Source organism: Acanthaster planci, linkage group LG02, assembly GCF_054643075.1.
Source record: "Acanthaster planci isolate LZ-2023a linkage group LG02, COTS_SCS, whole genome shotgun sequence".
NCBI lineage: Eukaryota > Metazoa > Echinodermata > Asteroidea > Valvatida > Acanthasteridae > Acanthaster > Acanthaster planci.
The window spans coordinates 12954649-12982075 of NC_141778.1; the positions used below are offsets into that span (position 1 = coordinate 12954649).

The 27427-nt window shown below is 42.0% G+C and overlaps 3 protein-coding genes across 5 annotated transcripts; 1 reads left to right on the forward strand and 2 right to left on the reverse strand.

Moving 5' to 3' along the window:
* Positions 1-1621: 1621 nt before the first annotated feature.
* On the forward strand, positions 1622-2614 carry LOC110980489 (beta-1 adrenergic receptor-like). Its single transcript, XM_022237200.2, has one exon. The coding sequence runs from the start codon at positions 1622-1624 to the stop codon at positions 2612-2614; it is 993 nt and encodes a 330-aa protein (XP_022092892.2).
* Positions 2014-10137, reverse strand: LOC110980488 (acid-sensing ion channel 4-A-like). 2 transcript variants are annotated; one of them, XM_022237199.2, is made up of 9 exons: positions 9481-10137; positions 7755-8023; positions 7128-7307; positions 6422-6523; positions 5988-6135; positions 5503-5562; positions 5064-5199; positions 4458-4549; positions 2014-4279 (listed from the first exon to the last, which is right to left on the reverse strand). In XM_022237199.2, exons 1-9 carry the CDS (start codon positions 9662-9664, stop codon positions 4134-4136), a joined length of 1317 nt encoding a protein of 438 aa, XP_022092891.2. In that variant the 5' UTR covers positions 9665-10137; the 3' UTR covers positions 2014-4133. The 2 variants fall into 2 exon arrangements, with proteins under 2 accessions (XP_022092891.2, XP_022092889.2); XM_022237197.2 differs by having other exon boundaries at positions 7755-8160; positions 9481-10129.
* Positions 10138-15156: 5019 nt separating this feature from the next.
* On the reverse strand, positions 15157-25943 carry LOC110980422 (acid-sensing ion channel 1-like). Of its 2 annotated transcripts, XM_022237085.2 has the most exons (10): positions 25264-25943; positions 22728-23133; positions 22099-22278; positions 21382-21483; positions 20698-20845; positions 20200-20268; positions 17276-17411; positions 16852-16943; positions 16518-16649; positions 15157-15293 (listed from the first exon to the last, which is right to left on the reverse strand). In XM_022237085.2, the coding sequence occupies exons 1-10, from the start codon at positions 25545-25547 to the stop codon at positions 15286-15288; spliced, it is 1557 nt and encodes a 518-aa protein (XP_022092777.2). In that variant the 5' UTR covers positions 25548-25943; the 3' UTR covers positions 15157-15285. The 2 variants fall into 2 exon arrangements, with proteins under 2 accessions (XP_022092777.2, XP_086989683.1); XM_087133557.1 differs by lacking the exon at positions 15157-15293 and having other exon boundaries at positions 16504-16649.
* Between the last annotated feature and the right edge of the window lie 1484 nt (positions 25944-27427).

A 27427-nucleotide genomic window follows, 5' to 3' on the forward strand; every position in this document is an offset into this window, starting at 1 on the left:
GAGAAAAGACTGTTTTTCTATAAGTAAAAAACACATTAATCACAAATTTTCATTGTTTTATCATTACCTTTATGGATCAAGCGTCAAGCTGGTTTCATGGAAATAAGTATGACGTAATGTCCAGAATTAGAAGTAGCGAGCTCAAGTCCGTTAGATTTATTTGTGCTTAATTAAACAGCATAACCAAAACTGCGCTGAAGTAGATATAATGTACACCAACACAGCAAAGGCTGAGGAAGTTCTTGTGAATTGTGATGCGTCAGTGGGGAAATCTGCAAACAGAATCAATAATCAATTTATGACCAGAATTCGAGAATATTGACAGTACACGAAAATCAACAAGTCGGTAAGTAGTTTTGGAAAATTGGACTGTATGAACACATCATTGTTGATATTTCATGCTCATAACACATGCCTGTCCATATTACTGTTCCAGCTTTCAGGCTGCGCTGACTGTATCTGGGGTCCTGTAGAAACCACAGTTGAAGAATGCACCTTCAGGGTGTCATGTCACATGACTCATAAACGCTACAACATAAAAATTGCCACTATTTTACCTATGATGCACATATGGCTGGCTGGCTGTGGCTGTCTAAAATAGTACATGTACCTGGTTTCGAGCTGACCTGTTGTTCAGTAAATAAATGCCTGTGAAGGTTGCAATATTGAGGTAGTGTGGCATTGATCGATGACGGCAGCGTCAATCAACAATGAACGCTTTGACCCAAAGAAGGAGTGCAGTTGTTCCAGCAATTTATGAAGAAACAATCAACGTTTAAAAATTAATAATGAATTGCATAATGATGTAATCATGACGTTATTCTAATTTTTAGCATTTTGATGAATTTTGTCCCAACAATTTCAAATTTTTCCCCAAAAGTCATTTTTCCTTGAATCATGAAAAAGATCTCATGAAAACAATTTGAAAATATATCATTTTATTAAGGTGATACATTGAAAATTTTTACTGTATATAAATTGAAAAACTTATGTGATCATGTTGTGATGTCACACTTGTTTGAGCATCTTACTTTCAGGACTGATGTTCTCGCAAAGGTTCAAGTTTATACACTGTCCTCCAATTAAAGCTGTCGACAATTTTGAAAATAAAACAAGACGAACAACATTACGAAGAGGAAATAATACAAAACCAGTATAGGTAATGCGGGCTGAACGCAGTCACCTTATTAAGAGGGTCCCAAAGATCTGAGTGACAACTTGACAGAATTTCCTATTGATGTACTTCAGGGAACGACCCGGTAATTATCATACGTCTGTGAGGCAATGCATATTGTAAAATCAAAGTCACTGCTAGAATACGCTGCGTTGATGCGGGCGCAGCCCAGTTTAAGCCGTATAGCCTACGCGTATCATCGTTGTGTGAGCTTTTCTCTACCATTGAGGGATGAAATAACCGACAAAGCAGCTGGTAAAGTTTAAGCAGATGTACATGAAGGTGATTCAGTTGAGTACTGAAACAGGAACTGAATTTAAGTGAGACAAGAAGAGAGACGGTTGCATTCCATAAATTTTCCTATTCATCCCGAAGTGATATCGCGGACGTACCAACTTTGCTGGTAACAAAGTGACGATCAATTTTCGTGGACTTTTCAACATCGCAATGGAAACCATTTATTATCCAACAGCAGGGGCAGACACTAACCCTAACACCTCCTTGGAGGGGGATACCACCTCTGAAATTTTTTTGGAGATTTCTGCCGGTATCTTTCTGACAGTGGTAGTACTGATGAACTTTCTGCTCAATCCCCCGATGTTGTGCGTCTTGTATCGTGTCACCAGCATCCAACCAACGACCAAGATATTCATGGCTTCTCTCACCATGTCCGACTTGGGTACGGGAATTATCTGGCTCATAAGACTGCCAGGAGTTTTTGCCGGTAAGTGGCTGTTGGGCGATTTTCTCTGCGCGATATCCGGTGTTTTTGGATACATCTTTCAGTCACTCAATCTTCTTTCACTTGTTCTGCTAACTATCGATCGTTACATTGCTGTATCTCGTCCTCTGCGCTACCCTACATTGATGACAGTGTTCAGATCTAAAATCCTCATCTGTGCTAAGTGGACAACGATCGTAATTGTTGGTATTCTGCTATACGGGATTTATCATCCACGGAGAGTCGAACAGTTAGGATCTCGTCAACTTTGCTCATGGAGGATGGATAACGTTAGAGGAGTCTTCGGTCTTCTTGCGGTTGTTTTTTGGCAGACTGTCATAATCATTCTTTATCTGCGAATTTCCCTGATAGCCCGCAAACAAGCTCGACGTATCGCTGCTGAAAACCAAGCAGATAATGGCCAGGGTGGGCACAGGATTAACACTAGATCCATCGCCACCATTGTCATCATAACAGGGACCCTAGTCATCACTTGGATTCCAAATATCATCCTACTGTTAGTTCCTCTAGTCAACGGAAGTAGTCCCAATACTTACATTAACTACTTACTCACCTATTTTGCTACTGGCTTTGTAATCTCGAATTCCTGGCTTAATGTCATCATTTACTACTTGAGGAACAAGCAACTTCGTCGAGTAATGCTAGTCTTACTTTCAGACTGGCGGCACAGGCTGGTGCAAAACTTTCGACATAATTAAAGTCCCTTTTTCCTAACCTTAGCATTTCTGAAATCAGAGAGTGCCAACGCATGTCAGAAGACTGAGAAAGTTCAATACATCGAGAGGAAGTCAGTTTCACAGGTGACTCAACGTTGTTGGAAGCCCGGACAAGAAAAGACCATGCATCATAGTAGCATTCAGTAGACACACACAACCGATATCAAAAACAGTCCCCACCTGAAGTCGTGTCTTGCTACACTGTACTTTCTCTTTGTAGTTCTCGTCAGTAAAAATATGTCAGGAGGATATATTCGCCCTTTGCTGTGGACAATATCCCGGGGGGTTACATTTATACAATACTTTCTTTTAAAGGGGAAACTTCCATATAGCTGGGATAGTGTTGTATATGTCGCTCGGCCACAATCTTAGCGCTCCCAATCTGCAAAGGATACAAAATAGTTTTAAAACCTCCGAGGTTCGAAATGGGGAATACGTATTGCAAAACAGAATGACATCCCTTGATCACTAGATAGCGTCCATAATTTCAGCACTGTACATCACATTACATCACGCGCTCAGTGCACAACGGATAAAAATCAACGTAATTTGTCAGGGGTGTATTGTCAATAGATGGTCGTTTTTAGCAACAATTTCACAGACCTAAGTGCTATGACAGTGGTATAATTATTCAGATCAGAATTATTTACAATTTTACCAACAAGGTTAACCCAGAGATGATTATTATAAGGAACCGGGTGTCTCAGCGGGGGGCTCTAAATACATGTATATGTGTCTGTTTTTCACAATACATTGTAATTCTTTTACTTTCTTCCTTTTTTCCAAATTTTCATCGGATGCGAAGATTTGGGGGGGGGGTGGTTAGGTGTGTCACATTGGTTGTACGAAACCAAGGTCTGCAAAATAGCTGCACTGATATGTTGTGCTTGCAGAGCACAACATGCATACTTATGGTTGACAACAAGTGAAATGAATCAGTTGTAAACTAGCTCGCTTGAAACCGGTAATTAAAGGAGCCTTGCGCGTGGCGAAAATGACGGATCTTGCTGTGACCTGACTCATTATCGATGAGGGGTGAAGTGGATAAGCCAAAAACATAAAGTTACAATCAGGAAATAAGTTTCATTTTGTTCACTGTAAACAACGTAAATGTGTGGGTGCCCCTATAGATATCGTCCCATCTTGCATTATGCTCCAAGAATTTAAGATGTCAGCCCCATTAGAGTAGAATGAATAGACGAAGGCTTCCACTGTTCGTGTGCTAAGCTCCCCTTGAAATAAAAATAATTATCTTTGAGCAAACGGATTACTGAATAAAATATTAATAAGAAAAAGAAAAAAAGATGTATTCAGCAAAAAGAATTGCCTACACCGTAGGTTAATAATATTTGATATGGTTTTCTGAGGATGTACAAAATCTACAAACAACAGGATTTGGAATATGCATACTTTATACAATTTCATGTGCAACATTAACTAAGTAGGACATGAGGTCAGTCAGCGTATCCGATGATAAACAAGGGCATTTTTGAAAAAAACACTATTTCCTTTTGCCCGTGATTCTCTGACAGAAATTCTTAAGAAGTGTGAGGCCCAACAAATGGTACACAGCTAGATAATCCAAGAATTCAAACACGGTCAGGACACTTGCTCCAAGCAGCAGGCCCAGCTCGCCTCCAATGTCACCTAGAAGGGAGAAAATACATGGTTTTCCTTCAGCAAACACTGACCATTTCATTTGACAGGGTGTAAAGATGAACTTACAGTGGGTAAATCGATCACTGGTAACTTAATTTCGAAATGAATAATTCACACTGACTAATGTGACATTGTGTCACAAGTGATTACAAATGGTGCATCTTACTTGTTAATTTGGCGAAATCGTAGGCCTCTTTATGTTCGATGACTGTTACTCTCATGTCCTCAATATAGACATACAGATCTACGATATTGTTTCTGAAAATTAAAAATAGGAAAATGTCTCAGTTTTCCAGAATGTAAGACTGAGGGCATTGTACGGCAGAGCATAGGCATGACGTCTGGATCAGGGAAATGCGGTTTAGCTACAGAAACTTCTCACAGCTGGAAAGTGTCGTGGAAACATTGAAATTTGCAGCCTGCTCCAACAGCACAAATTTAATATTATAATAAATTTTCACAAAATAAAGGCGTGAATGACAATTTATGTTTGACAAGGGGAGATTCTAACGCTAATACGATCGAACTGCTTTTGAAATCCGTGTTACCCAAGAGTGCGTTTGTCTGGTTAATCTCAGAAATGGAGAGAAATAAGGTACTCGTCATAATGCTTTTGTGCAACTAAAATGTCATCCTCAAACGAGAGATTCATTGTTGATGAGTATATGTACCAGTACTGTCGCAAACAGAATCCATTTTCGGCACAACGAGAAGAAGAGAGAAATGGAAGACTAATTCAGTGACAGCAGAGTGAAATGAAATTGGACCTAACCTGAGTTCTTCTGCGGTCATGTTGTATTTTGCACTCAGTTTTGGTATGGCATACTGCGCGGGCGTGGCTGTGTGACTCACGCGAGTCATGTATTGTTCCTCAGTGCAAGGCATATTGCACGTGCAATTCACACCAACTGAAAGAAAAGAATTTAATCAAGCATATCATTTGAGCAACGAGCCCAAAATGTCGAGCAAATTAAATTCATTAGACGAAATTTTATACTTGACTTTTCCAAAAAAGGGTGGGTAGAAAAACAGAAATTTATGACGGTCAAAAGAACTCTGTCAAACCGACCATCGTAATCGAAACAAAATTATTTCCTTCAAATCTGACCGAAACATCCAGTTAAGCTTTAACTAAAACCAAACATTGGGGAATCCGCACTGACTGCTTTCACATATTAATGTAAGTTCGTCCGCATAACATGACTCCTCACCTAAAGCATTGAATCCACACGCTGCAGCCGTCGCGAAATCGCAGACTTCTTGATCTCCTCCTAAGGAGCACAAAGGTCACAATTTTAGTTCATGTCAAAATGAAACTGCATATCTTCACCGTTAATATCAGCCCAAACATTTTTGCTTGTCAAAACTCTTGTATACTCTTGTATTCTTGATACTCTAAACAACAAAGGGAACAGTTTTCGAATACCGTTCAGCGTAAAATGCGCCTCGTGCATTTTTTTGGCAACATGATGAACAGGGAGGCGTGTGTCTCTTTTCCGCTCAGGCATGATTGTTTGGTAAGCTATCTGTTACATTCTTATCCAAGGTAAACCGTCTGGAAGCGGAACCTATTTATCTCGGTTGTTTGCGTGTGCAATTACAAACACACTAAAATCACATTTTCACCAATGAGGGAACATGCACACTACTCTTGATGCTAGACAACGCATAGATGTTACCACACCAAGCAGCTCACCTGACATCCACGCCATGTAACATCCACATTCCTCCAAGACAGCATCGGCCATGCATTCAAGTAAGCAAGTATTTGGTGTGTAGGTGGCGAAGTACTTCAGACCGCCGTCTGTGCAGTTCGTCACATACGGGTATTTTTTGGCATTAATCTGAAATGAAAAGCACTTACTTATTACCGGTTTTATACTCACTCCCTTACTTAAACTTATGACAAATCCCCAGATCAACTTTTTATTTACACCTCAAATAAACATTAAAATAAGTGAATAAACAATTAAACCTGCATCAGAAAATTTCATATTTTTCCAAATACTAAGACTGTATTAAAAGTGAAGATTGGTCAATGTGTGGTCAATCACATTTCAAATTCTATTATTATTTTACAATGGTCAACGTTGACACTCTGGATGACCGGGGGGGGTTAATACAACTTACTATTCTTTTGGTGAGGGGTACGATAGTAGTGAAGCCAGGCGCTGCTTGGATAATGCCAGGGTTGACGAATGTAGCTGCGTCATATCGACTATGGATCAAAATCTGGAATGTGCAAGGGAGCGTATGTTTTGCTGGCATGAGTTGTTAAAGAAACATAATTATATATGCTCATTGTTACATTACATTAGTAGCCGTGGGTAGACCACTCGTTGCAGTGTTCATACCTGCTTAATAAAAATGCTAATTAAAATGGATCCTGCACAGACTTGAGCATTTTTATTAAGCAGGTATGAACACTGCAACGAGTGGTCTAACCACGGCTACTAATGTAATGTGACAATGAGCATCGCAGGAAGGGGCGAGGAAGCGCCCCCCCAAGAAAAAGAAAGAGGATGGCGATGCGGTAGAAACAGACTCACAAACACAAAAAGGAGAAGGGGGGAAAATCTTACAACTTCTGAAAAAAAACTCTGAATTCATCTCCTTCCCTCGTCGATGGTTTGTCACTTTGCTGCTGAGTGTTTCCTCCCCCTAAATAATGATGGCCACGCCCTTTGTAAAGGGGCACGCCCTTACACGATATTAACGTAGCATGAAAAAGGTTGTGAATGCGAATCTGTCGAATTGAAAGCAGCCATTAAGAACGCTTTTGCGCATGCAGCATGCCCTTTGTGAAGTTTCAAGACACACCACAGAAGCGACATACCCTAAATCCAGCCGTATCGAACGGTGTAGCTATGTATTCGTGTTGCTCAAGGTTTAATCGCAGCCACAATCCTTCTTCCGAGGTGGAGTCATTTGCCACGTAAGGTGACTCACCACCCCCAGGTTGCCTGTCGTCTCCCCCGTTGAATGTGAAGCACGGACCAAAGTCTGTCCAGGTCATCTGTACAAATTCGAAGGAAAAGTACATTGAACCTTACTTCAGCTAAAAGTACATGTGCATGTACCGACTACCTAGAGTGGCGCGATACAAGAGCACGGCGGAGCCAAAACCACGCGGGGACAAAAAAAGACCACTCAGTGGACAAGCGTAGATTCACAAAGTAAAGCTTTCGATGTAACTGTTAGTGTTTTGATCTTCAAGTAAACTTGCGATGAGTTTTTTTAAGCAAGTGCCTTCAAAGCCGGCAAGGGGTGGGCTCAGTTCATTAATAGCGCCAGAAACTCCGAACAAATGATGCGTGCATGAAATCGTGTTTAAGTATAAATGATTGTCACTTTGGCAACGAGCTCTTTTTTTCAACCACAAATGTATTATTCACGTACTCGTATAAGAGTTGAAATTTAAGTTGGTCTTGCTTTTGAAAATGTTAACAAAGTACCAGCTGACCTCAAAGTCTTGTGGGCCGCAGGTGAAGCTTTGCTTCCATCGACATTCCAGTAACATATCCTCGATCCTGTGCCCCCATCTCGTGCTAAGTTCTTCTGAATCCCACTCAGGGAAGGTAAGATTCTCGTAGTCAGGAGAAGTAACATCCACTTCGTTTTGGGGGAAAGAAGTGGTGGTTAAGAAAGGAAGTAGGTGAGGAACCAAAGACTCCCATCCAGACTCGATGACGGCTGACTTCTTGAAAGCGTTGTAGTTACAGATGGTGATAGCTGGGAGGGTCAGATTGGACACAGGCATGTAGCTCAATGATGTAGTGGTGTCAAACTCAAAGAAAGTGCGAAAGTGGTCGGCGGTGAGAATGATGAAGCCGGTCCAAGCAGCCAAGAAGAGAATCAGCCATATGAAGCTGGGGATGGACCAAACAACAAAGTGACTTTCCGCCAAAATATTTTCATTAGTTCAAATTGAAAACATAAGTCAACTTGGCACTCGATCAAAGTTGAACCAAATTCACACTCTTCAGCCGATCCAATTTTACTTCATTCTTACTTTTTTTGCATTGAAAGTGAACCTATTTCGCAGGTGCACTCAGCTAAATTTCTTTATGTCGTCACCAACGATAAACTGACGTGGAATGGCCACATCTCTTTTCGTACTGCAATTATTTCTAGTAACTCTGGTATTAAGTCATTCGTTTCTGCTTTGTTCTTTTAAGGCCTCTTCTCTGGGATCTCAGAAAGTACTATGCAGTATGCACGAATTAAGGTAAAAACACTGCGAATTGCAAAATCTTGTTTCAATGCACGTTGGCAATGGAAAAATTTACACAAAATTAGAAAAATTTTTTCGAACCAAAATCAAGCACCTGTATATTAGGCTTATACGTCTGCACAAGCTTCAGAAAGACTGCATCGAATCAAGACTGCAATTAGCCTGTACATAATTTAGGCCACTGGCAGTGGCTAACGATAATGGAATATTGGCATAATCGCAAACACCAGGACGGGACGCGGACCATGCAGGAGACGAGCAAAATGAAATGACTTCATTAAAGACAATACAGGTAGTAATAAATTGGCACGAGCGACAGTTTGGAGTTCGACGCTGAAGTAATTATCTGTAATTAATGTTGAAAACACTTTCAAAGAAGGGGCGCCATGATGACGCAGCTGACACGAATTCTAAAAGGGTTTTGAAAATGAAACCACCCTCACAGGCCATTATAACAGAAGCTGAAGAGTAGGGGGGCATAAAAAGGTTACATTGGCCTCAAATTTTAATACAATACAATGCAGTACAATAACTACATGTTGTTTCTACATATAACGACTAATTCTTTAGCTGAAGGTAACCCACGTCTGTTGTCTTTTCCCCCAGTATAATATCGATTGAGTTGTTGGTTTAAAATCGCCATAATGCCCTTTGTTGTTTTTCTCAAGAAAGCGATGGGAAATATAAATGACAACTTATGGGGACAGCTGTGTTACCCTTCCTTCCAAAGGGGGTCTATAAAGCTTCAACCCTCAGACAGGCCATAACAAGATGCACAAAGAAATGTCCAAATCCCCCAACAAAGAAACCATTTCGGTCTCCCCATAGCCCTATTTGGTTTTGGATTTGTCCTTGACGTGTTTTTCATTCGCACAAGACAAGTGTTGGAGTGTCTGGCCGTCATTCTGTGACCAAAACGTTCAAATGTCGCCCTGTACAATCTGGGTATACTCACCGTCTGCATATGTGATATTTGGAGTTCGCGACGTACTTGATACCGTGCAAGGATGTTTCAGACGTGAAATCCCTGAACAACAACACCCTCTTGTTCCTGACCTCCAGTCTGTCAGGATCATCGGCTGTTCGACATACCCCTCTCCGTTTGGTTGTCTCCTCGTGGTCCACACTCCTTGATGCATTGTCCGCGATTTCAAAGTCCGACTCCTCAACTGAGCCTGGCATAGGGCCTACTGCCCCACCGTTCGAAAGTGCCTGAATACGGGCAGACGGCTTTACCATGGCCACGAAGTGTATAAACTTCGGGGATGATTTTTAATCGCAACAGACTCTATAACCTGAACTACGTGTGAACTGGCACAGACCACAAGTTCAGAGTTGTGGTCAGGAGGGTCCTTCATCCACAAAGCACACGCTACCTTTTCAATTAAGGAACGGTTGATTGATCACTAGCGTAAAATCACACAGCGAAAGCCAAATAGAGCACAATTAGGTGGGCACGGTGGCATAGCAACAAGTGTCACCAGACTGACGCATTTCGTTGGTTAATGTAGGTCAACGCAAAGGCGAGTACATACGCGTATCCATTTCCAGGATTTCAATATCGCCCGAAATAAAAATAGTTTACTCATCCTGAGATTTCGAGATGAAATATTCCCTTTGAGCAAACATTTCTCACAATAAGATGCTCCAGCATGTGGATCCTTAACTGTGATTACTACCTGGAGGACATAACGAACGGCTTAGGGGTATAATTGTGTTTATGCGTTTTGAACGAACGTACGACAAACATGAAGTCCTCGCATGGAGAACGAACAGTGGCCGTCTGCTTTTCTGCTATCAGAGCAGTAGAAAAGCAGATTTTATGCAATCTCGACTTTTCTACTTTTTTGCCACCTAAAATAGCAGAACAAACAATGTTTGGTTATCATTTTTCTATTTTTCCGCTTTTCTGCTTCAAGAAAAGCAGATTTTACTTTTTCTTCATTTGCTGGCGGCCGAAAAGCGGCCATCTGCTTTTCTCCTTTCGAGCAGGCAGAAATGAGGATCGACCGTTTTGACAACAACCGTGAATTCTACTTTTTTGCTTTTTAACATACCAGAGGAGCAATTGTACATAGTCGGCCGAAAAGTGGCCATCGGCTTTTCTGCCTGCCAAGGGCCGTAAATTGGGTCGTGAACCTCAGGTTATGACTATTTCCTTTTTTGGGGGATTGAAGACGTATAGACCAATATTAGTCCACCCTTTCTTTTATGATGAACGATTCACATGTTTTCCTTGGCCCAAGCGAGCTTGTGTGCCTGTTGGACGATAGTGGTAAAACTGTATTTCCTTTGAGATGCTGTTTTCTCTGCCTCACAGGGACACTGATACTGCCGCATGGGATTGGTCCGCAGAAAGCATGGTTAAGTATTGGTTAATTCTATACGTCTTCACTCCCATGCTCCCCCAGAACGGAAATGGTCGTAACCTACAGGTTCATGGCCCCATTCACTGCCCACTGAGTACACAAAAGCAGATGGCTACTTTTCGGCCACCTATGTCAAATCTGCTTTTCCTTCATCACAAAAGCAGAAAAGTTGAATTCACGGTTGTCGTAAAAACCTTCAATCCATTTTCCTGCTTGTTTGACAGGTAAAAAGCAGATGGCCACTTTTCGGCCGCCATCAAAAAGAGGAAAGTAAAACTACTTTTGTAGTAGCAGAAAAGCAGAGAAGTGGAAAAATGCATTACAATAAAATGACCATTCTATTCAGTAGATCAGTAGAAACGTCAAAAAATTGCATATTACAAAGACATAAAATCTGCTTTTCTACTCTTCTGATAGCAGAAAAGCAGATGACCACTTTTCGTCCTCCATATCCTCGACCAATAAAAATATCAACTCCGCAGGCTCTACCCAAAGCCCCTCCCACTGTCGCAACAGTCTGATTCCACAATGGACTGAGTTACTATTGTGTTCGCCATAAAAGCCCATGACAGCGGATAGCAAATTAGGTTGACTTAAAACTCCACTCTGTAATCAAGGTAAGAGCAGAACGATTCACCATTCACTCATCCAGATTTTTTATTAGGGAATGAATGTGTATGCAAGGCCGGTTCAACAAATGTGCAGGTAAATAATGTAATAAGCCTTCATCTACTTCGCATACAAGGCCGGAAACGGCAACAAACTTTTTGTGTACCGAATTTAATCCAAACATCCTTTAATTACAGAGTTAAAAATGATCATTAACGAAGAATCGACTATGTCTTAATGTGTATGGAGGGGTTTTATGGTGTCACTGTCACTCTCGATCTGTTGTGCAATGATGATCGACACAAGTCACAACAGGAAGATCAACTGTGAGCATGTAAATCCTTCATGAAGAATTTTTTACGCTGCACTGCACAGGCAACTCTGTCGAATCGGTTGCGCGCTTTTTACACGTTTGCCATCATCCTAGACCCGAAAATGATGGTTCGTAACCAAACAATTACGGACAACAGATGCGGATATTTTTCCATTGAAATTTCTGAATTTTAAAAACAGTTTAAGAATGGACTTGATTCGAGTCCAATAAGTAGTCCGAGTCAGCCACTAGCCGACTCTGAGCAAAGCCGAGTCCAAAACGACCCGAGTCTGAGCCGAGTCACGAGTTCAAAAAATTGGACTTGAGTCCGGATTGTCCTCCATCACTGAGGTGATACCAATCTACCTAGGACGGTTCCATTTCAACGTAGGGAGAAAAGGTTTTTTCAATTGTCAACTTGTCCTTTTTGAACCACCCCGCCGTCGTCAAAGTAAAATCCTAATTTCTGCTTGCGAAAAAATTGCTGTTTTTGAAAAGGGATTGTGCAACTTCAAAAACCCCGACAACCTACAGGCAGACAATTAGAAAATGGGGTTGTCCACTTTTGGCACTCCATAATCAAAGACGTGTAGGGTCTAATACGTCAGGTTCTTTCAACTCTTACGTTTAAATTCACAAAACCAACAAGCAAAAACCTCCTCGTAATAAAAGTAAATTTCAAAAGTTGCATTATCATTCATAGAAGCAGGAGAGTCCTTCTGTATAAAACGGTGAGGTACCACGTCTGTTCTGTTGTTACATGCACTTCACAGGTGTCAATCACAATGGACTCAAATGTACTGCTTCTGTTTATTTCTACAACCCACCATAATGTGCTCATTACTCTACCACTAGGAGGGGATCTGTTCAATGAAGAAATTGATTTTGAGTGCTTTCATTTATCTTCTTCTTAAATTCTTGTCTTATTGCTTTGCCGGGTGTAAATCCACAGTTGTACAATCTACTGTTCACGTATAACGACGGACTAGGAGCCATAAGTCCAAGGAATTTGTTCCATGATCTCTCGCTAGACCCACTGAGATTCAACAGGATGGCGGGGGAAACACCAAAGTCTTCACCGTGGGCAGTAAGGACAGCATCGTCTGCATAGAGCAACTCCCCGATGAGCACTCTGCGCACCTTCGTCTTTGCTTTTAGGCGGGCCAAGTTGAGGAGGTTCCCGTCACTCCTGGTGTGGAGGAAGATACCATATTCAGACTGTCGAAGGGCAAAGGGCAGCAGTCATTGGCGCACTTGCACGCATTCCGTTTGGCATTAGTGCGTGCTACTTCCAAAGCAGCTAATGTTTTCTTGGAGGGCTCTCTCTTGTACGCGAGGAGTGCGACACGCTTGGCAGTGATGGCAGGCAGCGATGGCCAGCTCCATCTCCTCGATCCCTGCCGTGAACCAATCTTCGTTCTTCCTCATTCTCTTCCCGAAGGTGTCCAAGGCGGCCTCATACACGGCATCACGGATGAGGTTCCATCGCATCGTGGCGCTGTCTGTTGGGCCGTCCACAAGGTCGTCGTCGATGGCTTTGACGAAACGCTCGCGCTGTTCGGCAAATGACATCCCGGCGGTGTTGATACGTGGGTGACCCTTTTGCTTGGAGCAATGGAACCGTTTTGGTCAGAGACGCACCTTGCTGCTGACCAAGGAGCGGTCGATGTCGCAGTCGGCACTGTCGTAAGTGCGGGTGATAAGCACGTGGTTGAGAAGGGGTCTCCTGGTAATGACGAAATCTAGCTGGTGCCAGTGTTTGGACCTAGGGTGCCTCCAAGACACTCTGTGATGTGGTTTGTGGGAAATGTGGTGACGCAGAGATCTTGGTAGGAGCAAAGCTCCAGTGGCCGCTGTCCGTTCTCACTGAGCTTGCAAATGCCGAAGTGCCCGATGCAGCGTGGCCAGGAGCTGTGGTCTGAGCCAACTCGGGCACGGAAGTCTCCGAGCAGGAACAGGGTTTCACTCGGGGAGATCTCTCTGATTTTGGCCTCGAGCTCTTCATAAAATGCATCTTTAGGTTCAGCTTTAGAGCAGAGTTTGGGGGCATAGATGCTAAGGATGTTTGTGGGACCAGAGGAGGTCATGAAGCGGAGAAAGAGGATTCGCACAGTCCCCAGAAAAGGAAGCTCAACTGACGACAGGAGGGAGTTACGTACTGCGAGCCCCACCCCGAAAAGTCGGAGATCATCTGGATCTAGTCCTTGCCAGAAGAACGTGTAGTCACTCTCCTTGAGACTACCATTGGAGGAGAGGCGTGGCTCCTGCTAAGCTTCGACAGCTCGCGGTCAGTAATGGCGGTTTTCCTGGCATCGTCAACTTGCTGGAGGTCATCAGAGGGGCCAGGGCACATTGTTCTGACGTTCCAGGTGGCCAGCCGTAGGGCTAGTAGTTTCATATTGCTTCGTTGTTTGCCTGGTGGTGGGATGGCAGTCTGCTTTTCGGGGGTTTTGTCCAAAGTTCCAAGCACCCATTGAAGCAGGCAGACTGTGGCGGGTCAACACCTAAATGACTGGGGGCTGTCCAGCTTAAGGCGGGCGGTAGTTGACCAATGAGACGCGATGATTCCTCCCCCCGTCGGAGACAACCCATAGCGCCCGAGCATACGCCAATTCGCTCTCGTAACTGTTGTCTCCCGTGTTGGTTCTGTCGCTTGGCCAGCAACACTGGAGTGACCCCTTTAGGACAAAGGCCTGGACAAGACAATATGGAGATCGTGGGGTGCCCAGTCTTGCTGGCAGGGTCCCACGGAAGGGACTAGCCGGTACGGTCGGTGTCAGCGCAGTCGCAGGAGTTGCCGGAAGGTGTCACACCATTCGACCAACCGCCCTTTCGGGGCTCCACTCCGAATTTTCTGTCTGGGTTTACTCCCGTAGCCTTATTCTCTTCCAAGTTAACCACAAGGCCATGATGCTATTTCACCCATAACTGGGGCAGTAAATGACAAGGCGCCAGGGCGTGTCCACACGCCGGTGGGCCTGCGCACCATGTCTCTGGGGCCCACTATACTGCTCCGAGATCCACTGCAGATTCAGCCAGGGGTCGCAAGATGCCCTGTTACCACGTGATGCAACGAGGAGGCACTGCGGCAGTCTTGATGGTGGAGAGGCTACGTCCTGGCAGGGGAGACTTACGCACTCAACTCCATTTTCGTCCCGATGGGGCTAGCCAGCGACAGCAGCTGATAGACGGTAGGAGCGGGACGTGAAATGCTAACTACTGCTACACTACTGCACTAGATTCATCACACACCCTTTGCCGAACCACCAACATACACACACAGTGGGGACACACTTGCAGTATTGCAAGTGTATCCCCACCGTGTGTTGGTGATTGACACCTGGGAATAAATCGAAGGGAATCAAGTCAAAGTAGCCTTGAGTCCAGCTTTTGTCCGGTTTTGCGCCTCCTGCACTACACTCGTTGTAGAGAGCTTTTGAAGCACCATTGGTGTTGATAATCCTCAAGATTAAGAATCTGCATTAATGAGGAAAAGTGGTGGTCTAATTTAATTTATTAGCTGCAAAAACTAATGTGATAGGATAATTGAAAGCATTATTATAATAGTGTTACAGCTATGGGGGTTATATAGTATAATTTATATTGCACTTGTCTTCTGTTATGAGCTTAATGAGTGCTCTAAATTAATTATACAACTGATGGGAATATTACGAAACTTAACTAACATTTACTTTAATATTTATGTGTAACATTTTCCAAAGTATATGTATTATGGAAATAAGAATGAGTCTATTTCGTAGAAGAAATTAAACATTTGTTACCAATAGCGTAATAAGTTTTTTCAAAAGACTTTGCATAAGTGACAAGCTCAATTTATCTGGCTTAGGTATAATGTCAAATATTATGTATTGGTTACTTGGAAAATTTTAAACATTTGATATCTGATAATACTCGTAATTAAAAATAAATATATTCTTCTAAATATGCCCAGCGAGCCCCTTTCGATAATTTTCACAATGTTGATCTGGTCGCCCAAGGGACTAAACTGCTTTTCGTGCGGATGAGCGAAGCGAAGTAGCAGGAAATGCTGGTAGAGTGCAAGACATAAAGGACTCTCCAGCGTGCTTATGGTTGACAACGAGTGAAACGAATCAGTTGCAAACTAGCTTGCTTGAAACCCGGTTATCAAAGGAACCTTGCGTGTTGCAAAATGACGGACCTTGCTGGGACTTTGGCTCCTTATGAATGAAGTGAAGTGGATAAGCTAAAAAATCAACCTACATCAGGAAATAAGTTATAATTTTGTTCAATGCAAACAGCGTGAATGTGTGGGTGTGCCTACAAATATCGTTCCATCTTGCGTTATGTTCCACTAATGCGCGCATGAATGTAAGATGTCAACCCCCATTAGAGTACAACAAATAGAGGAAGGCTTCTATTGTTCATTTACTAAGCTCTCCTCGAAATAAATTGATAGTTTTCTTTGAGCAAACGGCTTACTGAATAAACTTTTAATTAGAAAAAGAAAAAAGATGACCAACAAAAAACTGCCTACTTTGTAATAAATAATATTTGCTATGGTTTTCTTAGAGTGTACGAAATCTACAAATAACAGGATTTCTAATATACATTCAATATACAATCGCATGAACAACGTTAGCCAAACAGGATATGAGCTCCATCAGTGTATCCGATGATAAAACTAAGGCATCATTTTGAGAAAGCTCTATTTCCCTTTACCCATGATTCTCTGGCAGAAATTTTTGAGGAGCGTGAGGCCAAACAAATGATACACAGCTAGATAATCCAAGAATTCAAACACGGTCAGGACACTTGCTCCAAGCAGCAGGCCCAGTGCGCCTCCAATGTCACCTAGAAGGGAAAAATGGAGGGTTTTCCTTTCAACGGACACTGAACATTTCATTTGTTTGGGTGTAAAGATGAATTTACACTGAGTGTATAAACCACTCGAATTTGAAATGAAAAGGATAATCACATTGACGAATGTGACGTTATATTGCAACATATTTCCTCCAAGTCCACATAAAAAGCGATTACAAGTTTTGCATCTTACTTGTTAATTTGGCGAAATCGTAGGCCTCTTTGTGTTCGATGACTGTTACTCTCATGTCCTCAAAGTAGACACACAGATCAACAATATTGTTTCTGGTAATTGAAAAGGGGGAATGTCTCAGTTTTTCAGAATGTAAGAGTGTACCCTACTGTGTGACAGAGAATGAGCATGTTTTGATCAGGGATAAGTGGCTCAGCAACAGCTTGGGCGGACCCAGGAAGTTTTTCAGAGGGAGGGGGCAGGCCGAAGATTAAATGTAAATTTATAGTGACATTAATGAGTCTGTGGACTCAAATATATTAACCCCCGTTACTCAAAACTACATGCACCTCATTCTAATCACTGAATCGGAGGGATAAAAGCCTAGAGAGAAGAATGAAGGACCAATGCAGTGGCAGCGAAGTGGAATGAAATTCAACCTAACCTGAGTTCTTCTGCGGTCATGTTGTATTTTGCACTCAGTTTTGGTATGGCATACTGCGCGGGCGTGGCTGTGTGACTCACGCGAGTCATGTATTGTTCCTCAGTGCAAGGCATATTACAAGTGCAATTCACACCAACTGAAAGGAAAGAATTCAATCAAGCATATCATTTGAGCAACGAGCCCAAAATGTTGAGCAAATTAAATTCATTAGACGAAATTTTATACTATACTTTTCCTTTAAGGGTCTATAAAAACACAGAAATTCAGAAATTTACGACGGCCAAAACACCTCTATAAAACCGGTCATCGTAATTACAAATTCAAATTCAAAACAACATTTATTTCCATACTTTCATTAAAATACGAATCAAGAATACACGTAAAATAAATACGAGCCATGAATACAATGTAACATAATAAGAGAAAATAGAGGAAACTTGAAAAGATAGGAAGTATGGAGCTGTTCATATAAGCGGGGGCTTGTAGAGAATATGACAGACAATTGAAAACAAACAAGAACGATAGCTTCTACGTCTGTTTGCAACAGAACATAGGGCTTTTCATTGAAAATGTCATAGTCGTGATTGCATATCTGCAAAGTTTCAACTCGCTGGTACAAGTACTTCAAGAGATATGGAGCTTTAAATGATGCACCTTTAATGTCAGGTGACTTTTCATCTGATGACGTCATCATTCCATGAGGTCCATTTTCGTCTATCACACCCCCTTTCAGATATCTGCAAAGTTTCAACCCGCTCGGACATGTACTTTTGGAGATAAAGGGCTTTAAATGATGCACCTTTAATGTCACGTGACTTTTCATCTGATGAAAATATGATATGACGTCAATTTTCGTGTATCACACATTCCCCTCTAGTTATCTGCAAAGTTTCATCTCAGTGGGATATTTACTTCAGGAGATACAGGGCCCTAAAGAGTGCATCTTTAATGTCACATGACTTGTCCCCTGATGACGTCATCATCACATGAGGTCAAAATTCCTCTAAAGCACGCTCTTTTCAAGATATCTGCTAGATTTGAACCGGATCGGACATGTACTTCAGCAGATATAGGGCCTTATAGAGTGCACCTTTAACGTTACATGACTCGTCATTATCACATGAGGTCAAAATTCCTCGAAAGCGTTCCCTTTTCAAGATATCTGCTAATTTGAACCGAATTGGATATACGCTACAGGAGAAATAGTACTTTAAATGATGTACGTTTAATGTCACTTGACAGGTCTGCTGATGGCATTGTCATCACGTGAGGTCAAATTCCGTTTGTAAACCTTCTCTTCCTAACTACCTGCAAGGTTTCAACCCAATCAGACATGAACAATACAATATACAAAACAAAACATTAGAGTTATGGCGGAAAAAGTCACAAATTAGACATTTTATAGATTTGTGCCGTTGGCGTTCCATACAATGCGATCTGCTCTCAGCAGCAAGTGCTTGGCATTTTGCGCACTGTGCGCCGTCTATGTTGCAGCAGCGCGTCCACGCACGCAGTAGCCAATGCACAGTATGTGAATGGGCTATTCGAGTTGACTCCAATGTTTTAGCTGTCACCTCGTGGACAATTCACGCTTATATCTCTTACGGTTGATTTTTTACCGAATTTTGAAGACTAAAAGAAGTTTTTATTGTAACTTCTGGTCTGATGACGTCATCAGCCACAAACTTCACACGCGTGTTGACTGGGTAAAGATGATCATCTACATCAGTTTCCATGCGATTCCCGGACACAGTTCGCATGTATTCAAAATTCCTTTTTCGGAATTTTTAACCTGTCGCTAGAGGGCGCTTGACAATTAGGTGACGTCATCAGTAGATGATTTGAAGAATACTACACCCCAACAGACTAACACCATGGAAAACAACTTTATACCTATTACCAATTTTAAACAATAAAACCACTTCCGGTTTCGACCGGAAGGAAGAGTCACGTGGTTCTACCCACACGAGATGAATTCAAGGCCACATTTTATCCTGCCACTTGCTGCAAACAGAATGCTGCGGGAGGCCACGGTTGATTTTATATGGATGTTTATAAATTTAACGGAATATTTGAAGATTCAAAATTTAATAATAATCACTTGATGACGTCATCATGACATTAATATTTCAGTATTATCTTCGCTTTATAGTTAGCGTTTGTTGTAACTTTGAAGACGATCAACGATTACTAAAGTACCAAACTAATGCCTCGAAAACGTGTACAAAATGAATAGGCTTAATTAAATATTGAAAAATCAAAAATAAATTACTTGATGACGTCATCATGACGTCGATCTTCCGCATACATCTCTGCAATAATGACTATGCCTATGCCAACTTTGAATGCTGTGCAACAAAGATTAATGGCAAAAGTGCATCATAGAATAAACGTGTGCAAAGTCTATGGGCTTTTGGCCGAAAAGAAGACCCCCACCAGAAAAATCCTGACGATCGGAAAGGCTTTTTCGCATTTTGCGAAAAGGCCAAAAAAAAAGCGCAACAAATAGTGAAGACTAGACTGAACATCCAAAACAGAAATAAAGAGTTGAAGACCGTGAAAATGAGCAGTAACATGAATAGATACAGAAGTAAAGGCCAGATAAATGAAATGAAGGAAGACATTGTTTAAGGATTGGAAGCTATTATGTAACATATCGTGAGACGAGAGCTCTTTTGTAGGAGGACTTGAAGCGGCCAACGGACGGCATTGTTCTGATTTCCCAATTAATGGTATTCCACAGACGTGGACCATAGAAGCGAAGAGTAGAACTAGAGTACAGGGAGCAGGTGAATGGAACATACAAATTACGATGGGATCTGGTGGAATAATCGTGTGAATCTTGGACTGAAGAAAAGAAAGAAGAAAAGCTGGTGGGCAGAAGATTATTCGAAGGAATTCGTTCTCATAACATGACTCCTCACCTAAAGCATCGAATCCACACGCTGCAACTGTCGCCAAGTCGCAGACTTCTTGATCTCCTCCTGAAGGAGCTAAAGATCACAATATTTTTCATGTCACGTCAAAATGAAACTGTCAATACTTACTTTACTTACAATACTTTACTTGTCAATACTCTTATATACTCTTGTGTTTTTGATACTCTCAACAACAAAGGTAACAGGGGCAGGACACTTTCAAACACCGTTTGTTGTGTAAAATGCGCCTCTTGCATTTTGGCAACATAATGAACTAGAGACGTGCCTTCCTACAAGGGTCAGGTTTATCCTTTCCGTTAAAGCATGATTGTTTGGTTAGCTTTATATTTGTTAAATTGTTATATACGGTAAGAAGTCTGGAAGTGGAACCTATTTATTTCGGTTATTTGCCTGTGCAATTACAAACATTTTCACCAATGAGGGATCCACGTACCGCTCTGGGTGCTAACCAACGCATAGATGTTACCACACCAAGCAGCTCACCTGACATCCATGGCATGTAACATCCACATTTCTCCAAGACAGCATCGGCCATGCATTCAAGCAAGCAAGTATTTGGTGTGTAGGTGGCGTAGTACTTCAGACCGCCGTCTGTGCAGTTCGTCACATACGGGTATTTTTTGGCATTAATCTGAAATGGAAAGCACTTGCTTACTACCGGTTTTATACTCACTCCCTTACTTAAACTTATAACAAATCCCAAGACCAACTTTTTATTTACACCTCAAATAAACATTAAAATAAGTGAATAAACAATTAAACCTGCAACAGAAACATTTCATATTTTTCCAAATGCTAGGACTGTATTAAACGTGAAGATTGGTCAATGTGTGGTCAATGTGTGGTCAATCACATTTCAAGTTCTATTATTATTTTACAATGGTCAACGTTGACACTCTGGATGACGGGGGGGTTAATACAACTTACTATTAGTAACCTTACTTAAACCTATGACAAATCCCAAGATCAACTTTTTATTTACACTCCAAACTAACATTGAAATAAGTGAATAAACAATTCAACCTGCAACAGAAATTTTTAATATTATATATTAAAAGTGAAGACAATGAAATATGTGATCAATCACAATCATTTCGATTTTTAATTTTTTTTTTACAATGGTCAACGTTGACGATCTGGATGACGGGGGGAGGGCATACAACTTACTATTCGTTTAGTGAGGGGTACGATAGTAGTGAAGCCAGGCGCTGCTTGGATAATGCCAGGGTTGACGAATGTAGCTGCGTCATATCGACTATGGATCAGAATCTGAAACATTCAATGGAGCGTATGTCTTGCTGACATGAGTTGATATAAAAAAAATCGAGGGAAATTCCTGTAGTTTGTGTAATTGTATCAGCTGAATTTAAGTCTATGCAGGATCCATTTTTAAGGATTCTGTACACAACCAACCATAGACGAGAATCATAACTATTCTTTTCAACAAAATTAAATGGACAATATCTAACATTTTGAAATGAATGAACAATGCAATGAGTGGTCTACTCACGAGTGAGTGAGTCGCGGCTACTAATGTAATTAATGTAGCATCGCAGGTAGGGGCGAGGGAGAGCTTCCTCCCTCCTCGAAAACAAAGGGGATGCGGTAGAAACAGACTGAAGAAAAAACCTCGGAATTTACTGTACCTCCTTCTATTGTTGATGGTTTGCCAGGTTGCTGCTGGGTGTGTTTCCTCCCCTGAACAGTGCTGGCGACGCCCCTTGTAAGGGGGCGCACACCCTTACAAGACATTAACGTAGCGCTAGCATGCAAAGGGTTATGGGTGCGAATCTGTCGAATCGATAACTTGTAGCCATTACAATGTGTTTGCGCATGCTGCATGCCCATTGTGAATTTTCAAGGCACACCACAGAAGCGACATACCCTAAATCCAGCTGTATCGAACGGTGTAGCTATGTATTCGTGTTGCTCAAGGTTTAATCGCAGCCACAACCCTTCTTCCGAGGTGGAGTCATTTGCCACGTAAGGTGACTCACCACCCCCAGGTTGCCTGTCGTCTCCCCCGTTAAATGTGAAGCACGGACCAAAGTCTGTCCAGGTCATCTGTACAATCCGAAGGAAAAGTACATTGAACCTTACTTCAGCTGAAGTACATGTGCATGTACCGACTACCTAGAGTGGCGCGATACAAGAGCACGGCGGAGCCAAAACCACACGGGGACAAAAAGGACCACTCAGTGGACAAGCGTAGATTCACAAAGTAAAGCGTTCGATATAACTGTTAGTGCTTTGATCTTCGAATAAACTTGCGATGAGGTTTTGTTTTTTGAGCAAGTGCATTTAAAGCCGGCAAGGGGTGAGCTTGGTTCATTAATAGCGCCAGAAACTCCGAGCAAATGATGCGTGCATGACATGGTGTTGAAATATAAATGATTGTCACTTTGGCAACGAGCTCACTTTTCAACCACGACTGTATTATACACGCACTCGTATGAGAGTTGAAAAAGAAACTTGGTTTTGCCTTTGAAAATGTTAACAAAGTGCCAGCTGACCTCAAAGTCTTGTGGGCCGCAGGTGAAGCTTTGCTTCCATCGACATTCCAGTAACATATCCTCGATCCTGTGCCCCCATCTCGTGCTAAGTTCTTCTGCTTCCCAGTCAGGGAAGGTAAGATTCTCGTAGTCAGGAGAAGTAACATCCACTTCGTTTTGGGGGAAAGAAGTGGTGGTTAAGAAAGGAAGTAGGTGAGGAACCAAAGACTCCCATCCAGACTCGATGACGGCTGACTTCTTGAAAGCGTTGTAGTTACAGATGGTGATAGCTGGGAGGGTCAGATTGGACACAGGCATGTAGCTCAATGATGTGGTGGTGTCAAACTCAGAGAAAGTGCGAAAGTGGTCGGCGGTGAGAATGATGAAGCCGATCCAAGCAGCCAAGAAGAGAATCAGCCATACGAAGCTAGGAATAGACCAAAGAGGCAAGGTGACTTCCCGCCAAAATATTTTAACTAGTCCAAAGTGAAACTTTAAATACTTGACACTCGATACAGGAAAAATTAAATTCATACTTTTCATTACTCCATTCTTACCGGTTTTTTTGCATTGAAAGCGAACCTATTTCGCAGGTGCATTCAGCTAAATTTCTTTACGTCATCACCAATGATAAACTGACGTGGAATGGCCATATTTATTTTCTTACCACAATTATTTCTAGAAAGTCTGGTATTCTCTCAAAACTTTGAACTTTTCTTCCCCCTCCTATTCTCTATCACAACTTTTTCTACCCCTATTATCTGAGCTACTTCAAAATTGAGCGTGCTCTACAGCCAACTGAGGAACTCTCTCCTCGAACTGGCCAAAAACGAGCGATTAAAGAACGATCACGTTTTACATTCTCAGGAACACAGCGCACCGATAGCTCTCTTTGCCCTTTTTAGTACATGAACTCTCATGGACAATAATAACAGACTTCAAACAGGAACTTCATGCACGAGTTTACTAATAAATTTCTTGGACTGGTAATTTCGGCCTATTTTCTATGGTCATTCACAACCTTCACGGCCATGGCACACGACTATCGGTGAAAACAATCCGTGGACCAACTGGCGTGTCAAGCTTTTGGTGGGGGAGGGGGGCAAATTCAAAAGCGAATGCAGCTTCTGCTCATTCAACAAGTCCCGACATCTTTGCTTTTTTTGCTAGTGTTGTTTCTAAGGGTTTTGGTGCTAATATTTGATAATTAAATAGGCCTACGTCAATTATTTCTGACTCAGAAATAAAAGAAACTAAAAAAAAAAATCGTCAGGGAGGCAGCCCCCTGAACACGCCACTGAACCAACCGAAGATCTCCCTATGAGTACAGACATGATCTCTCATGAGCTTAGGTAGATTTTTTTCTCGATAAAACCATGTGTTTTCCCAATAAGTTTTCTGTGTTTCTCCCTATGTATTATGCTTTTCGTTTGGCAGACACACTTAACTACTTAATAACCTTTTTTTATTTTGTCTCTTTTTCATTTGTCCATTAATGTTTATTTTGAATTTAAACACGTACATTTGACTTCCACCATGGTATAGAAATGTAACTCTTTGGTTTTTGCTTATGGTTTGCTGTACGAATTACTAATCATGGAATTTGTTCACAGCTTTTCGCAGGTTTCTTAATTCTTTATTTTTGTATTTATGTCACTGAATCAATTTTTGTTCCTCCTTAAAATCATATTACCAGATCTGTATTCTCATGTTCCCTTTACTGAGTCATTCGTTTCTTTCTTGTTCTATTTTAGGCCTCTCCTCTGACATTTCAGAAAGTACTAAAAGCAACATGCATGAGTTGAGGTAAAACTGCGAATTGCTGGTGCATCGTTGCACTTAGCCTCTACATTATTTAGGCCTCTGGCAGTGGCTAATGATAATGGATTGCAAACACATCAGGCGGGACGATGCCACTGACGAGCAAAATGGAAACGGACAGTAGCTAGACGCTAGACAACTGATGAAGACAATTATTGCTGGTAATAAAGTAGCACGAGCGACAAATCGAAGTAGGACGCTGGAGTACTTATCTGCAATTAGTTTGGAAAGCATTTTCAAAGAAGGGGCACCATGACGAAGAAGCTGACATGAATTTTAAAAAGGGTTTGTAAATTAAAACAACCTTCACAGGCCATTATAACAGCGGCCAAAAAGTAGGGACGGCAAAAAGATGACATTGGCCTCACATTTTAATGCCATACAATGCAATACAATAACTACATTTTTCTATATATAAAGAACAATTAAGCTGACAGCAGCCCGACGTCCACTATCTTTTTTCCCTGTGTTTGAATATCGATTAAACTAAGAAATACCTTTTGGTACCCGTCCGGGTTTAAAATCGCTATAATGCCCTACGTTGTTTTTCTCAAAAAGCGATGGGTGATGTGATGTAAAGTCAATTCATGTCCAGTGTTTGTGCCATGACAACATTTGGGTTTGGATTTGTCCTTGACGTGTTTTTCATCAGCACAAAACAAGTGTTGGAATGTCTGGCCGTAATTCTGTGACCAAAACGTTCAGATGTCGCCCTGTAAAATGTCAGTATACTCACCGTCTGCATATGTGATACTTGGAGTTCGTGACGTACTTGATACCGTGCAAGGATGTTTCTGACATGAAATCCCTGAACAACAACACCCTCTTGTTCCTGACTTCCAGTCCGACAGGATCATCGGCTGTTTGACGGAGATCTCTCCGGTTTGTTGTCTCCTCGTGGTCCACACTCCTCGATGCATTGTCCGCGATTACAAAGTCCGACTCCTCAACTGAGCTTGGCATAGGGCCTACTGCCCCACCGCTCGAAAGTGCCTGAATACGGGCAGAGGGCTTTAACATGGCCGATAAATTTAGAAATTTCGGGGATAATTTTTAATTGCAATTAACAGACTCTATAACCTGAATTGAACTACGTGTGAACTGGATTATAAGTTCAGAGTTGTGGTCAGGAGGGTACTTCATCCACAAAGCACACGCTACCTTTTGAATTAAGGAACTGTGGATTGATCAGTAGTGTAAAGTCACGCAGCGAAAGCTAAATAGAGCACAGTCTACGGTGGCATAGCAACAAGAGTTACCGGACCGACGCGTTTCATTGGTTGATGTAGGTCAACGCCAAGAAGACGAGTACAGGCGCGCATCCATTTCCCGCATTTCAATATCGCCCGACAAAAAAATAATTTAGGCCCTACTCATCCGGAGAATTCAAGATGCGAAGCATTCTCTTTGAGCAAACATTTCTCCGCATAAGATGCTCTAGCATATTAATCATTAACTGTGATTACTACCGTACCTAGTGGACATCATGAACGTACTGGAAAGTCGAGTCCGTCCAATGACGTCACATTTTTTGCCAAGATTTGTCTCCTGCCCTCATTGACCGATTTCGATAAGTTTTTGCGAAGAGACCAGGCGGAGACCGGAAAAAGCACACAGAAAACGCCAATTTTTGCTTATTTCATGACATAAAGAGGGCTTAATCCAACTTAATGTTGAAAACTATCATTTAACGTCAATTTAACCCTACATGACCGATTTCCTTTACCTGTGATTACTACCTGGTGGACATAATGAACGTATTGGATAGCACAGGGTTATAACAGAACAGCCCACTCCGTTCAAACTCGTTACTTCCGACGGTTACTGTGACGTCACCAGTCTCGTTCAACACTACATGGACTAAGTCCTTCGCCTGGCCACCTTTCTGGAAAGTTGTTGATTGTTCTGGGATGCTTCACGGGGGACAAAGGTTTCTCAGTATTAATCTTTGGCTTCGAATTGGTTGAACGGCCTGACTCCATTCTCCTCGGGCTTTTATACATGTACTTTAATATTCATCCGCTTTTTTTCGTAAAGCCGTTTATTTATCTAGTAAAATTAAGTGGCTGTTTGTGAATAAAACGAGTTTTACATCATCATCATCATCACATTTCAATCATCCATTATGTCAGTCTCCGCCACCAATAACAAGCCGGTGCTTGTAATGACAATAAAAAACACTAAATGGGCCAGTTTGAAATGTACAAATTAAAAGAACGAATAGAAATGATACTTCGGATAAGCATCTCACCAAAACAAAATCGACCGAGTCTGTCCATTACATGGACATACATGTATTTCCAATTTTTGAATGCATACTTTCAACTAACATATGGTAACTACCGTTTGCTGAATTCCCGCTCTCAGAACTCCGAGAAGTTCACATCAACTTCACCAGCCCCCCTAAACATTTCGATTATACTTTCTTGCAGGCATTAACAAAACTGCCAAAAGAAATATAATAATGGAAAAGCATGACCTTGACAGTAGTGGCGCGAGGAGTCCATTTTTCTGGAGCAAGCAGGTCTGTTCCGCGCCATCCGGCTTACCAGGCCGACGGGTCCGGGTGTTTTCATCCAGTATCTTAGTATGAAGACTGAGACTGATATGTCTGTCCTCCTCAGTGGGATGCCAGTTCATCGAAGGTTGCTCCCTAGCTTAATGCTGGAAGCCGTTTATAATCCCAGGCGGAGGCGGACAAGTAAGGGGGGGGAACAAAGTGGCTTGCTCAAGGCCACAACTTACGGCAAGTACGTGGAGCTGGATTCGAACCCCCGACGCTCTGGTCAGGAGTCACAATTAAACCTACTCACCTGCAACCCCTACCACCTTTTTTCCAAACGGGACACTATAAGCTAAAGGGGCCTCGCGAAGCTGTTTCCCCTTCTGCAAATTCCCCA